The sequence below is a fragment of the Coregonus clupeaformis genome, chromosome 35 (genome assembly GCF_020615455.1).
Source record: "Coregonus clupeaformis isolate EN_2021a chromosome 35, ASM2061545v1, whole genome shotgun sequence".
Classification (NCBI taxonomy): Eukaryota; Metazoa; Chordata; class Actinopteri; order Salmoniformes; family Salmonidae; genus Coregonus; species Coregonus clupeaformis.
In genome coordinates, this window is record NC_059226.1 from 18,990,559 (window position 1) to 19,005,925 (window position 15,367).

The 15,367-nt window shown below is 43.4% G+C and overlaps 1 protein-coding gene across 1 annotated transcript in view; it reads right to left on the reverse strand.

Moving 5' to 3' along the window:
• Nucleotides 1–182: 182 nt before the first annotated feature.
• LOC121550545 (caveolae-associated protein 1-like) overlaps nucleotides 183–15,367 on the reverse strand; it is a 47,549-nt gene continuing 32,364 nt past the window's right edge. Inside the window, exon 2 of the mRNA XM_041862849.2 lies at nucleotides 183–2,296. Coding sequence (XP_041718783.1) covers nucleotides 1,445–2,296 — 852 coding nt within the window. The 3' untranslated portion in view covers nucleotides 183–1,444. The remainder of the gene's footprint in view (nucleotides 2,297–15,367) is intronic.

Consider the following 15,367-nt stretch of genomic DNA (forward strand, 5'->3'; position numbering starts at 1 on the left):
CAGATCTCATTCAAGTCATCACTAATCCTTCATCCTTCTCGGTCACCATTTCAAAACAACAAAACAATTTTTTTGTTGGCTACTAAAAAACTTTTCAAGGATCTTGTTGCAATCCGTTTATTTGTGTGAAAAACGTTCGAAATAATTAAAGAGAAGGATTTCTTTACACTTCTCCCATAGCCTGAAACATAACACACATACACAAAAGTAGTTCCATTTATGCCAATCAGTGAGTCTGTTCCTCTTCTTTTTTAATATTGCATTTGCCGTGACCCTCCCTCTCAGTCCTCCAAAATGAAAACAATCAACCATTAGGGCCACACTGTTCATCAGAAATAAAAGCTACATAGTGCTCCTTTAAGAAAAGTGAATCATTAACTTATCTATCTATATCTCATCCTTTAAAAACCTTGACATGTTGACAGAGCTTGCATGCCCACACTTACAGTAGAAAGCTGGCTGCTCAAAATGGCTGTGAGCATTTGTTTAACCGATCTGTAAACTCTTCAGTCAAGGAAAAGACAGTCCCCTGTGTCTCTCCCCATCCATGTTGAAACCATCTTTAGGTGTTTACAGTATGTGCTCTTACTCTTCATTTGTCAAAACTTAATTTCTCTGACATGCACATCACATGACCACCGACCATCAAATCAAAAAATCTATAAACATCACCCCCACTAGGCACACACTGGTTGAATCAACATTGTTTCCACGTCTTTTCAACGAAATGACTTTGAACCAACGTGGAATAGACGTTGAAGTGACATCTGTGCCCAGTGGGTCCTATTTCCATATACGCTGCTATGTACTGTATATCCTACGTAGCAATTATTGTACATCAAATCACAATAGCAAATACTATTTATTCCCTTAGCATTGTGGTCATTCTATTTCAAAAACAAAAAAATTAACAAAACGATATCAACAAGCAATATCCCAGACTAGACCAACTAGGATACTCATTGTGGTAATTGGTAACAGAGTCAATCACCAATTAAAAGCCAAGAAAATATGTGAGTAAGAAAAAAATTCAGGGCTGGGTTTTAAAACTTTTTTGTCTAGAACAGCAAATACTACATTGAAAGTCATCCCTGTTGGGTAAGAAAAAAATGAAATCAAACAAGATGTATGTAGACACGCATGACTGTATGTATGCACGCATGACTGTATGTATGCACGCATTACTGTATGTATGCACGCATGACTGTAAGTCACATTGGATAAAAGTGTCTGCTAAATGGCATATTATATTATTATTATTATAAGATGAGTAGATTGTGAACATTGTCCAGACAGCCCTTATCGTGCATGGTGTGTCACTGTCATAAACATTTAGTATCTCTCTCTCTCTCCTCTTCCTTACTCTCCTCCTCTCTCTTCTCCTTTGTCTCCTCATCCCTCTATTGTTTCATTTTTTCATTCCTGCTGGGCCCTGTAGACAGAGTTATTTGCTGGTTGTCTTCATGTTTGTCTTCACCACAGGGAGCTTACTCTCCAGCCTGATCAGATGCTCTGCCACCTGGTCCTCAGCCACCTCCAGGAAAGCTGCCATCTCTGGGGTGTCTACTCTCACCAGCTCCCCCCCCTCATCATCCAACTCCAGGACAGCAGCCATCTCTGGGGTGTCTACTACTCTCACCAGCTCCTCCACCTCCACGTCTCCCTCTCCTGCCTGCAGGGCCTCATTCTCGGCCACCTCCACCATCTCTGTGCCCTCTGTGTGCACCACTTCCACCTCTCCGTCCCGGAACTTCTTCACGTGGAAGGTGAAAGGAGGCACGCGGTACACGGTTGTCTTGGAACGGGCGTAGACGGTGTGGTCGGGAGTCAGTGACTTCTTCAACATCTCCTTGGAGCCCTTCAACTTCTCCTTCCGCTCCATGTTGGGGGTCATCTTGTTGCCCAGCTTGCCCATCTTCTTCTCCAGGCTATGCTTGGTCTTCTCCAGCTTGTCGTGGGTCTTCTGCCGGGTCTTCTCCAGGTTATCCTTGGTCTTCTGCTTGGTCTTTTCCAGGTTTTCCTTCGTCTTCTGCACTCTCTTCTCCCTCTGCTCTTTGGAGAAGGCCTTCTTGATGTTGTCCACGCGTGCCTTGCTGGTGCGTTTGATTTTCTCCGCCCGGGACTCTTCGATGATCTCCTCGATCTCCACCTCCTCGTCTGAGTTGAGGCCAGTGTACGCCACCTCACCCCCCTCCTCAGGGATCTGCTCCAGCCCCCCTTCCATAGAGCAGCCCTCAGCTACATTCTCTGCCGCCTTGGACGACTTTAGCGAGGCTTTAGCGGCCTTATTCTCGTCCTGTGAAGACACAAAGGAGAGAGTGGATGAGGTTAGACAACAGGAAGAGTAAACATACAAAATAAGTATGAAAGTTTATGTTTAAGGCTCCAGTTAGGGTAATAGAAACAGCAGCAGATCCTGTTTTGCAGCCAACTGATAGATAGACTCGGACAGTATTACATCTTTTTTATTCAGTTTTATCATTTATATTTTATTCGTTTTCAAGCATAAGTTTAAAAAGACCGTATTAAATCTACCTCATTACATCTCAGTACTCTGTGAGTGAGATAAGATGTTCCTATTCTAATGTGTTCATTCAATGTGTTCACAGAATGTGATTTGTCCAATATATACACACATTTTCAAATTGACTGCATGATTATAGTGGTTATATTGAAGTTTCGTGTAAAAGCCCGATGCAGAGAAAATGAATTAATATCAATTCATATGAATGTGGGCTCTGAGATGGAAATGAAATTTGACATTTATGTGTATGATAAATGATTCATCTTCATGGCTTGCCTCAGACACGTAACTTTACATTTATCAGTCGCATAAAAAAATATATGAAACATGACTGCTACTGGTGGCCAGCCCCATCTAGTGGTCTTACAATAAAAACTGACCTAGACTCCTAAATCAGCACAGACAATGAAGTACTGTTCAGCCAAACTACTTGGTAAGTGTTCAGTAAACAGAATAAGTGTAATCACAAACAGCTTGTGAAAGACTTAAAGAGTATGTCATATAGGTTTGTATGGTGTCTCATAATGAAACTAGCATACTGAGCCAACTAGACACAAAAACATTTCCTGCTATTGGTAAACTACTTTACTGCCCACTCCTACCTCGCTGAATCATTGTGATAACTGTGATACATTTTCTCCTGATGTAGCTCATACATTCTCTCTCTCTCTCTCTCTCTCTCTCTCTCTCTCTCTCTCTCTCTCTCTCTCTCTCTCTCTCTCTCTCTCTCTCTCTCTCTCTCTCTCTCTCTCTCTCTCTCTCTCTCTCTCTCTCTCTCTCTCTCTCTCTCTAATAGGCGGTCTTAGTGAGTGTAAGGATGGATACCTACAGCCTTTCACATGTCAATGTCACTGGTAGGCCTCCCTCTTTACAGCTAATCTCAGTAAGCATATTACATAACCTAACCCTTTGATGTGGTTATCACACAACCGGTAGGGAAATACATAACTAGGCATTTGACTCTACCATTACAGTTTTTCTCGATTGCTAAGACACATTTCTTGAAAGCTGCTCTCCTTTTCTCTTAACTGTGAACACAAAACTCAATTTTCAAGCTACATTCACAAAACCTCAGACTCTTCTTGCAAAACCAAACTTTCACCTCAAAACAGTTCAATCTGTGCTCAAAACTGAACTATGTTGTCAAATCGTGCCCCGAGTCAATCAAAATAAAAAACACTACTGAACAGTCACTAAACACTACGTAGAAAAATAGAAAACACAATGCTCAGGACATGAAGCTGGAGAAATAAATGTTTATTGTTCACTGTAGGCTAAATGCATGTTGCAAAACAAAAAAAAACTGTGCATTTAGCACTTGTACAAAAAGACAAAACAGAAATCTTGTGCATTTACATGTAGCACTTGTAAAAACAAACAGAAATCTTATGCGTTTGCCACTTGTGTACAGTAAGCCCATGTAAAAATAAAGTACAAAAATATACAAATAAGTGCATTACTCAGCCACAGCATCATGTCTCCGTACTGGGTCAGGCCACAGGACTTCATCCACATCACAGGCCACATTTTGTCTGGCCAGGCAACGGGGGAAAAAACCCTGGCATGCCGTATCCAGGCTTGGCATGCCTCCACACCTATGTCACCACAGGCAAGTCCCATGGCTTGCAGGAGATTTACCCTGGTGTAAGGTTGGCGTTCATATACCTTCCACCGCCATGAGGAGAATAATTCCTCAATGGGGTTTAGGAAAGGGGAGTACGGTGGAAGGCAATGATTGATAAAACCTTGGTTCATATTGTACCACTCTCTAACCTGGAGGGCTCTGTGAAAACTCACATTGTCCCAAACAACAACATAGATGGGATGCTCATCCTGCTGCCCTAACAAAGCATCTCGCATGTGATTGAGGAAAATGAGGAGCTGGTGAGTGTTGTAGGGCCCCTGGTTGGCATGATGGTGGACAACCCCATGATTGCTGATGGCAGCACATAATGTGACATTGCCACCACGCTGCCCAGGAACACCAACAATGGCCCGATGGCCAATCACATTACGGCCTCTCCTTCTCATTTTGGTGAGATTAAACCCAGCTTCATCCATGTAGATGTATTGATGGGGTCTTTCCATTGCATCCAGTTGAAAAACCCTCTGTAGAAATAGATATAGTTTTGTAAGTGATACGGAAAAACGTGATTTAGGCCATTACAGTAAATCACTACTTAGAGTAATCAACATTGAATGTGTCTGGATATATGCCAACCTGTACATACTGGAATCTTTGCTCTTTGACTCTGTCTGAGTTGCGATCAAAGGGCACTCTGTATAGCTGTTTCATGCGCAGTCTGTTGCGCTTGAGGACACGATCAACAGTAGAGAGGCTGACACTGTTGATACCCTCAAAATTTAAATGGTCCTCAATGATCTTCTGCTGAATTTCGCTCAGTTTAATGGCATTGTTCTCACGGACCATATCAACAATTAGGGTCTCTTGGTGTGGGGAGAACATACCTGTCCTCCCACCCCCATGTGGCAGTCTTTCAATTCTACAAAAAGAGAACATGGAGTTACAAAAATATACATGGAATACTAGGCCTACAAACAGTTAGACCAACCCTCCATTACAATACTACAGTACATTGGTACAGTGATGTACTGAAACATATATTTACTTACAGTATACTGTGGTACAGTATATAGTATGTCATACAGTAATTGCTGTCAGCATTTACATACTGTACTATAATGTCAAAAAAAGGTAAACACCTGTTCTCTTCTCTAAATCTTCGGATTATGGTGGACACAGTGAATCTACTGATGTTTGGTTGTACCCTTTGTCCAGCCTCCCTTGTGCTCATAGAATGGACAAGAACATGGTCAATCACTGTAGCTCTGATTTCATCAGATATTACTGTTCTTTGTCTTCGCTGACCACCTCGACCACCTCGACCTCCTCTCACACGAACACTTCCTCTCAGATTTCTATCCATTGTAGGGCCTCACAAACCAGTGCTCTCTGAACTGGCTTACTGTATATGTTCCCTCACATCATTAGCCACAAGTGTGATCAATTTTGAGTTGTTGTGTTCAAGTGGTGACACCTGTGCTCTAATTGTGTTTGACTTTTGTCACCTGTGCTCACCATTATGCAGCACGGGTGCATCACAATGAAAATGTGTTGGCAAGTTATGTCTAAACAGGTGAAAAGTGCTTATGGTTTTGCCAAAAGAGTGATTGATTCAATCAGTGGGTTCAGGCAACTGAGCATTTGGTTCAGACAATAGGGTTTAGTGTTTTAGCAATTGAGAAAAACTGTAAACGTATTATCCAACACCCCACTGCTGACAAATGTGAGTTTCAATCTGACTAAAGTCTCTCACTCTTAAATGTTACATCACTCACAGTCTGCTGGTTCACATATAAACAGAGGTTTCAGGCAGACTTTATTTAAAGTACCATAGTCATTCATTCTAGGGTACACATGGAAAGTCTGTGCTACAGCATCATAAGAAGACCCTGCCACTAGTTTCTAGCACAACCAAAAATAACTGCACATGTTCTCAACATTTCCAATGGACTGGTTCATATAGTCTTGCACTCCATCTAGGGGACATGAAAGTTATAGCAGCCTGCACGAGGATGCTACATATAATAATAATATAATATGCCATTTAGCAGACGCTTTTATCCAAAGCGACTTACAGTCATGCGTGCATACATTTTTTTGTGTATGGGTGGTCCCGGGGTTCGAACCCACTACCTTGGCGTTACAAGCGCCATGCTCTACCAGCTGAGCTACAGAGGACCACAAAATGTGGCATTGGCTGCTCATAAAACCAGTACTTCACACTGAGATTCACAAATACTCACACAACCCATCTGTCCAAAACATCAATTGACACCTATGCTTCTCTGACAGCTGCCACTCACTCATCGTTCCAGTGATGATGTTTTCACAACGTTGGAGAAATGTTGTTGTATTATTGGATATCCACTGAGGGAGACCAGGAATATGTAGAGAATGTTATCCTTCCTAATGCTAATCCTAGCATACCCCTCTGACCCTGCATCCCATAGAGATAGCTATGTCTTTGTTGTCACTGCCCCGCCCTGCCCCGTCATAGCACTGCTCACATCACACATAACCCTATTTGCACTGACTCTACGCACACTCACAAGACTATATATACACTCATGCATGCACGCACACACTACACTGACACCCCCCCCCACACACACACACACACCCTTTTACACTCAATATGCTGCTGCTGCTACTCTGTTCTTTATTTCACTCTTATTATTATCCATCCTGATGCCTAGTCACTTTACCCTGCCTTCATGTACATATCTACCTCAATTACCTCATTGATCTGGTACTGGTACTCCCTCTATATAGCTCCATTCTTGTGTATTTTATTTTATTCCTTGTGTTACTATTCCTCGTGTTACCATGTGACTTATATAACTGTATTTGATTTGACTTTCACTCATTCTGAAAAATTATATAGTATCACATATCTCTTCAAGTGTCTCTTGCTTTTTTCCTTTTTATGCTCTCTCTCTCTCTCTCTCTCTCTCTCTCTCTCTCTCTCTCTCTACAATCTCTACAATCTATCTCTCTGTACACACTGTCCATATTTAATGTTGGAAAACTGGCCCAGACCTGAGTGTCTGCGCTGAGTCACCTTCCCCTCTCCCCTGCTGTGTGTGTGTGATCTCTCACTGAGAGCATGGTGGGGAATGGGGATAGGTCGGCTTGTAAGCAGGGAGTGAAACAATCACAACTGGGTCTGTGAGCTCTGTTATGACACTGAGGGTTGGTGTGCTCATCTCTAATGTGGTTTTATGAGGTGTGTGTGAGGTATGTTTGGTTTGTGTGTTTGGATAGCTTTTTCTCTGGAGAAATTCTCCCTTTCTCCTCCTCTGCCTAAAAATAAAACTAATCTCCACTGTCTTTCCCCTTTCCCTGTCTACTTTGAAATGTTTTACGTAATCACACTGCTTATCGATTCTTGAGGGAGATAATCCGTCCGTTAGATGGGTTTGGGCTGTGGACAGAGTTGGGCATAATTTGAGGCACTGCGATGGAACAGATCTGTATCGCTTTATTCAACCAATTCCAATAAACAGCAGAGTGATCCATCAGGAACTGCCGATGTAAAAACAATGATTTAACAAGGCCATGGCAACCCATCCCAGTAGTAAGGTTAAAGATGGAGTTTTGCATCATTGTGACACATGGGAGCAGGTTTGTAATGTTTCTTAATCTTCACATCTCATTAAAGCTGTACTAATTTTCCTCTCCTACCTCCTCTCCTCCCTGCTGTTACCTCATATGAAATCATTTTTTATCATTTATTCCTTCCTGTGTTGGTGTACTCCCAGAGCATCTAGCCCTCCTCCTCCTCCTCCTCAATTAGTGGCACTTTCCTTCCTTTCTTCCCTTATTATCATCAATTTACATACTCCTGACACTTTCTATTTGTTTCATCATAAATCAAACAAGAGGCTCGGGATCACAGCTAATGCAAAACCAAGGCTTTTCATGATGGCTTTCATTGCTCTTGTACCGGGGGGGATGTGAGTGTAGTTGACTGGAGCAGTGTACACTGTTAAACAGGATAATGTGATGTTCAAGCCTGCAAAATATGTCCTGAGCCAAATAATATGTGATTTTGAATTCCGTACTTTGGTTTATTCTGACATACTGTACATTATACCTCATCACTGCCAGGCTGATTGTCTGTTCAGACGTTTCATATACTGTATTTTTACATCAGCATCAGCATCAACCAATTCCACACCCTTCCCCTTATTAATCCTTGTGCTGGTCTGACGTTCACAATGGTGCCAGTGGAACCTATCATAAAATGACCATTGCTTCCTTATCTGGTGTTGTGTCCTACTCGGCCCGCTGTGTGTGTGTTTATTTTGGGCTCGCCTTTCCCTCTCTCTGGATTCCATCCATCATTCCCTGGCTACTAGCCACTGTAACATTCTGCCCCCTCCCCTCCTAGTCTCTCCTCCCAGTCCTCAAACAGGGCAACAGATAAACACAGGACCATGTCACCACGGCAACCACCACTGCAGAATATCGCCCCTGGTGGGGTGTGAAGCTTAGCCTGATAAATGACTATGGAGGATGATGACCCCCCAGCGACACCATCGGAGGAACTACTGTACTTCCACGCTACTGTACTGAGTTCTATGGGACAGATTAGATCCAGAACATAACTGTCATCATCATACTAATACAATCAGTCTTGCTACAGCTAAACAGTACATTACATGACCCCTAAGCAGCATGTCGGCCTGGCCTACCACTGATTCCATTGGGGTGATGTAATAAGATGATGGGTGCCTCGACCACCTCGGAACAATGCCACATAGAACTGAGAGAACAGATTGAGAGGGCAGAGCTCTCTGATGCTAGCCAGCCACTATATCTAGACTAGGCCCCATGAAAAAGCTATTTCCCCCGACCAGCCCTGCTGCATTTGGTTCTTCCAGAGTCTGAACCTGTTGACTCTCAGAACCTTCACTCAGAGCCTCACTGCAGAATAACAATCAGGAGCTGTGAAGTCTGGAACAGGAAGAGGCTTCAGCCAATATAAAAACTGCTCAGCCGGGCATTCTGGGCAAGGCTGAAGTCTTACAAACGTAGGACGTTACATCATAGAGGGCATCGCCATCTCCTGTGTCTGGGTGGTGCCCCGACGCAGCCTGATTAAAATCATGTACGAAAGGAAATGCATGTCTTCGCAGCCATCAGTAGCTTTCCCTGTGTGTGATTAATGAAGTCTTGGACAATGAGAGAGAGAGGGAACGTACAGAGGGAAAGAGTGAGGACGGAGATGGAAACTCCATTAGTGTCCCTGTGTTACCCTCCTTTCTCCTCCCATTCCAGCCATGGAAAAGTCTGGTCTACATGTGTGTATGCTACTATGCTTGAAGGAGTGCCTGTGGAGAATGTGGTTGGTTGAGTGTGTGTGAGTCCTTACAGAAAGAAAGAGGGAGCTCTGTTTGTTAATGTCTGTTTCTTTGCTGGAAAGGGAGAGTGGCCTGGGGGTGCCTGAGTCATAGCTCATGGAAAAGCTGGCAGATGGAGGAGATTTAGCACTGGTTACACTGTGTGTGTGTGTGTGTGTGTGTGTGTGTGTGTGTGTGTGTGTGTGTGTGTGTGTGTGTGTGTGTGTGTGTGTGTGTGTGTGTGTGTGTGTGTGTGTGTGCGTGCGTGCGTGCGGCACACGCATGCTTGTGTGCATGTGGAACAAGAGTGTCTGTAAATCTCTATATGCAAATCTGTGTGTGTTTGTGTACAGTGTGTGTTGGCTATGACTGTGTATTCTATGCAGGGTGCTGAGTCCAGACAAGCCGACATCAGTCTAGAGCTTATGAGTCGTCTCTCTGAGGGAACCACTCCCTAGGAGGTATTCTGAAAATACACAAACCAGCTTGAGGCCCAGAGAACACAGTAAACAAGTCATTCATTCTACTGAATGAGAATCAAATAACAGAGAGAGAGTGTGTATATGTGAGAGAGAGCGAGAGCGAGAGAGAGTGAATGAGAGAGAAAGTGTGTGTATGTGTTAGAGCGAGAGTGAGGGAGAGAGAGAGAGAGGTATGAGAAGAATAGTAGAAGGTACAGTGGTAAACAGGCCTCTTAACATTTATCGATCTGCATGAGGCCTATCCTGTTTTGGCATCTGAATGCAGCATTTTACTATTAAAACCTTCAAAGGCTTTCTAGTTTGGTTATTTTTCTCTGAGGGTGAGTGTTCTGCCTCAGACTCATAGGCACTGGGGACCATTCTTAACCACACACTAGTTGCCATGGACGACGACAGAACAAACAGTTGTCCAAACCACAACAGCTCTGGCTAGAAGGCCACTATGGAGTCCCTTTCTTCTCCTAGCCAGCACAGGGCCCATTTTCTGCAACACTCTCACTCTCTCTCCTTAGATATCAGTTATCACAGTCCTATGACATCAGCATTTTATAACATCAATTAAATAAACCTAATATTAATGTCTGTCTGTCTTTCATGACCTATCAACAATGTCATGTGGATTTGATAATTGTTGTAGATAATGAATGTCACAGACCAAATTGTTTTACTAAATTCCTGTCTATGCCCTTTTGGATGGAACTGAAGGTTTTCACAACAAACGTTTGGGGAATGTAGATTAGGACATGTTTGGATGACATTAGGATTGGTGCCAACCCTTTACTCTGGTACCCTCCCACATGCATCAGATATTTCACAAGAACAGGAGAAGAAGAGATGAAGCCTAGTGAGGTAAGAAGTGCTACTTGGGTTTTACTAGGCAATGGGCATCTACCTACAGATGTAGGATTTTAATTTGAGCCAGTTCGCTACAGCAGGAAAATAATCCTGCAGCAACAGTAAATGTGAATTATTATATGGATTATAATGAATTTACATTTTTCGTTAGGGCAAATCAAGTCTGACATTTTAAAGTGTAAATTGCAAACTTTAGAAGCCTTTTTAAACCTTGAATACACTACAAGTTTGCATTTAATGCTGTGCAGGAAAAGAGTAACAAAATAGTGATCAAATTAAGATCCTACATCTGTATAAGGTACCTCTACTCCCGTCTTAATCAGAGACAGACAGCCCCTGACCTCCCACCATTCCTCCTGGGGCAGAGATGAGAGGCATGTCTGGTGAGTCACCCTGGCAGCTGTCTGATCCTGTCTAGCCCCAGTCTGCAGTATGCAGCTGTGCCTTCAGTTTTCACAATGACCCATCTGCCCCCCTTCTGGGACAGGAGCAGGGGTGGAGGGGTCTGGTAGTTATAAACATGGGGTTAGCAGCTGATGTACTACAGGCTACTGTACATTTCCATTGAATAAGCCTCTTTCTATAGGTATAGTATTTTGGGGCTCAACACATTTAACACACTACTATAATGAGAATCTTTATTTACAAGAAGCTATTACAGAAGGGGGTGGGGCGGGGCATAGTCTATGCATCCCAGCTCACTCTTTCAGTTCAATTAGACACAGCCAAGGCACAGAGATCGGGTTCTCTTTCCATCTACCTCGGGCAACCTGTGGAATCCTCATGACCACCATCATGACGCAGCAGAGTACAAAGGGAATTCAGTGTAATGACCCACAGCACTTTCTGCTCCTCTTTGATCTCGCCATCCCACTATGGCACAGAATGTAACATAGCCCAACTGTGATGGCTTCACATGAAATGAAGCAGTGGAAATAAACTCTACACCACTCCCTTTACAAACTGAATTCCAGACAGGCAGGTTGAGAGAGTTCCCTGTATTCTATTTGGACACAATGGTGGTGTAATGGTACATTCTGTTTGACACAGGAAGGGAGTTCCTTGGGGTTTCTGTCAGAGCAATGTGTGACCTCACCACACAGGAGTCTGGTTGGGATATCCCTTTCCAGGGCTCAGCCAATCCCCTCCACCTCTCTCCATGACTACAACCACTGGAATCGCTTGGTTACCACCACTCAACTGTCAACATGGCATCACCAGCCATCATGGAACCTTTGCTTTTCCACATGTTTTTCTGTATAACTGGCACATCTAACTCTAAAACGTAGTGATTCTGTAATGTTTGTACTAAGATCTGATCCCAACTTCGAACATTAATAACAGGTTGACAGTTTAGACGTAAAGTCTGTATCAGATTGCATCTGGCTGTAGTAATGATTAATGAGCCATCATTCCTGCCTAATAACATAAGATACACATCAAGCCATCAATCCTATGTCATGTCAGTCTGGCTTTGGTTCTAACTGTATCCATTGTGTAACTGATTCTGCTTTATCTAAAGGGCACATCCTTGGGGGAGGGAGGGGGATGTTTTCATGGAAAAAGTTTGACATTAGAGGAAGAGCTTTTGTTCTCGGTCTTTGTCTGCTCGTCAGGTGTGCAGCAGCCTCTGTTTTGGTTGACGCAAGCCGCTCTATCAGACTATCCCTGGAGTTTATTAGGACCAACACAATCCAACGTGTCCTCCTTCCCCTCATCCTCTTCTGGTGGAAGTTTTTGCCACCTGAGATAACTGATTAATATCCTATTATAAGATATGCCTGAGTTGTCAGAATCTCTACATCTGAAGTTCATATCTTATTGTTGACATCAGCATACCTGGGTGGGAGGCACTAGTTATATTACCTGCACTTAAATGTCTTCCCTCTCAAAGAGAGAGGTGTTAAGTAGTTCTAAGCAGTGATGTGTCTTAAAAAGGGTGAAATGTGGGAAGAGTAATAGCAACTAAAGCCAGGGTCTAACCCTTCACCCACTCCTTGATAAGAAACCATTTTAACAACTTGATCAGTCTAACGCCTCCGTACGCAGTCTGTTAGGTTAATAATCTGGGTTATGAGTGGCCATAACCCACCCAGTGCCCTGCCTAGATCTCAGTGACAGGTTATAACTCACAGGCCAGTGCCAGGAACACACAGTCCGAGCAGCAGGCATCAGTATGGGGACATGTCACCAGCTAATACAGCTGCACCTGGAACTGCAGGACACACACTCTGACTACAAAAATATGGATAGATATTCTCATGTTATACACTGTGTTTAGACGTTGACATCTAAACAGCCACACACAGAAACACACACTGACACAATCATTCTGTGCTGCTGCCGGTGGCTAAATCCAGTCTCACTCTATGAAACAGGACCCACCGCCATTCCATTCCACATCGCTCCAGGAGTATTTATAATCAAAGCACCAGCGCAGATTTTATTTTACACTGTTTCTGAAAAATGTGGCTGAGTTATTACTATCTTGGCAGTGGCCTTCTGAAGTGAGGGTTAGAGCGTAGGCTACACCTTACAGTAAGCAACATGTTTTCAGTGGTTGCTCCAGCTCCCACAATTCTGTGGACTGGAATTGGAACAAAATATCTGTTGACCAACCTTGAACGTTGAGTGGCGGATGGACAGGTGCCCTGATCTTTAGCTTGCCTGGCAAATCATGTCTTCTGTTGTGGCAGTGAGGTCTGTAAGCCAAGAGGGCAGTGGGTGGTTGAGCCCAGTGCAGATGACTGGGTCATACGAGTAGTTAATGTTTGTATATCTTAATAAGTGCAGCTTTGGTCCCCTTAATTTGGTCCTCAAGTGCAAGAGTAAAGCCTTTGACCCACACAAACACACAAAAGTACACACGCATGCACTCATTGGCAGGATGAGAGCTGAATTAGCTAATGGGTAGCAGGAAACAACAGTATTGTGGGTCAGTGAGTCAGACGACACAACAACAAGTGATGCTGTTTCCCAGCAGGACCTCACCTCTCCCCCCAACAGCATCAAAATGAGCCCAGCATGAACCATGCACATTATTAATAATTAAGTCTACTGGTGATATATAAACAGACATGGACAAAGAGACACACACTACAGTGGTTTCAGGTTAATATACTGAGTGTCCAGGTTGGCAGTGTGTGAGGGCCACTGGCCTTCAGCCTCAGGAATAGCAGGAGTCCTCTTTCTGCTGTTCATATCCTACTGGCAGTGACAGAAAAGCACCTACGCAAGAGTAACAGTATCTATCAGCCATTCTCTTATCAAGCCTTCACACAGCCATGATACCCAGATACGAGCTATGAGACAGATCTATCAACCTTCATGAACCCATTGATCTTTGTAAAGAAATGATTTGAAGTAGAATAGCATTTCATGACCCTTTAGTATTTGTTGAGGGTGATTGGGACTGGGTGTGATAGGGTAGAGCAGGGGTCTTCAACAGGCGGCCCATCTGTTTGGGCTTCATTCTGTCAATTTGCAGTGTACAAATTATTATTATAATATTCCGTCCCCCCGACCATCCACTCAGAAGAAAATCTGCTTGAGGCTGAATCTAGTTGGGGACTTTTACGGTAGAGGGAGGTGTAAAGAAAGACAGAAGAGAGGTGGATAGAACCTCTGCCGCTGGGGGGCATATGTAGTCTGGTTTTAGCGGCACGCGGCGCTACCACCAGACCAGACCACGGCACAGCCCTCATAGATCTGACAGAACTACGGAAGAAATATGGCTGAAACTCCACCAAGCTCTCTGAGTTATTAGGTGGAGCTACATGATTCAACCTATCCAGTCATGTCTGGTATATCTGTTTCTATATCCGTGTCTTGTGTTAGAGGCCAAGGGTTGATTTGAAATCAGGCATACATTGCATTCTTTAGGACAAAAACTCTATGAATACTGTGACAAGAGAATAAAAAATCCCATCTGCTTAACCTGAAAATAACTATTCTGTGATCTTGAAACATAAAGCTACAGGACAAAGCACGAAGAACCATAACAAGGGAAGGCCTACACCCCTGTTGTCTATAATGGAACCACATTGTTAAAATTATACACAATCCTTTTACACAAGTTAGATCAAAGTCAGAGAGAATCCTTTAGAGCCAGGGCATGATACTGTGATGTGAAACCTATCCAAGCGCACCTATCACAGCACTTTTTCTTTCTTTCCCAAGAATAAAAAGGAAAGAAAAACAAAATTAATGACGGCTCAGTGCTCTTGGCTGAACTCCTCCTGAAGCCAGAACAGAGAAGAGGGAGATAATCAGTACAGGACCACAGACTGCTACACTGTGCCAATAGATACAGTCCATGTAGCTAGCTGGCTCCAGGCTGTTCCAGTCTGTTCCTGGGCCATGATAAAGATGGTGATGATGGGAGGGAGAGCCAACAGAGAGAGCCTGTGGTTTGGAGTGGACTCAGGATGTTCAAGGAAAACCCACACAGTATGAAAAAAGTATGAAAAATGTATGCACTCACTAACTGTAAGTCGCTCTGGATAAGAGCGTCTGCTAAATGACTAAAATGTAAAATGTAAAAGAGGAACATTTTATTTGACGCAAACCAACAAGA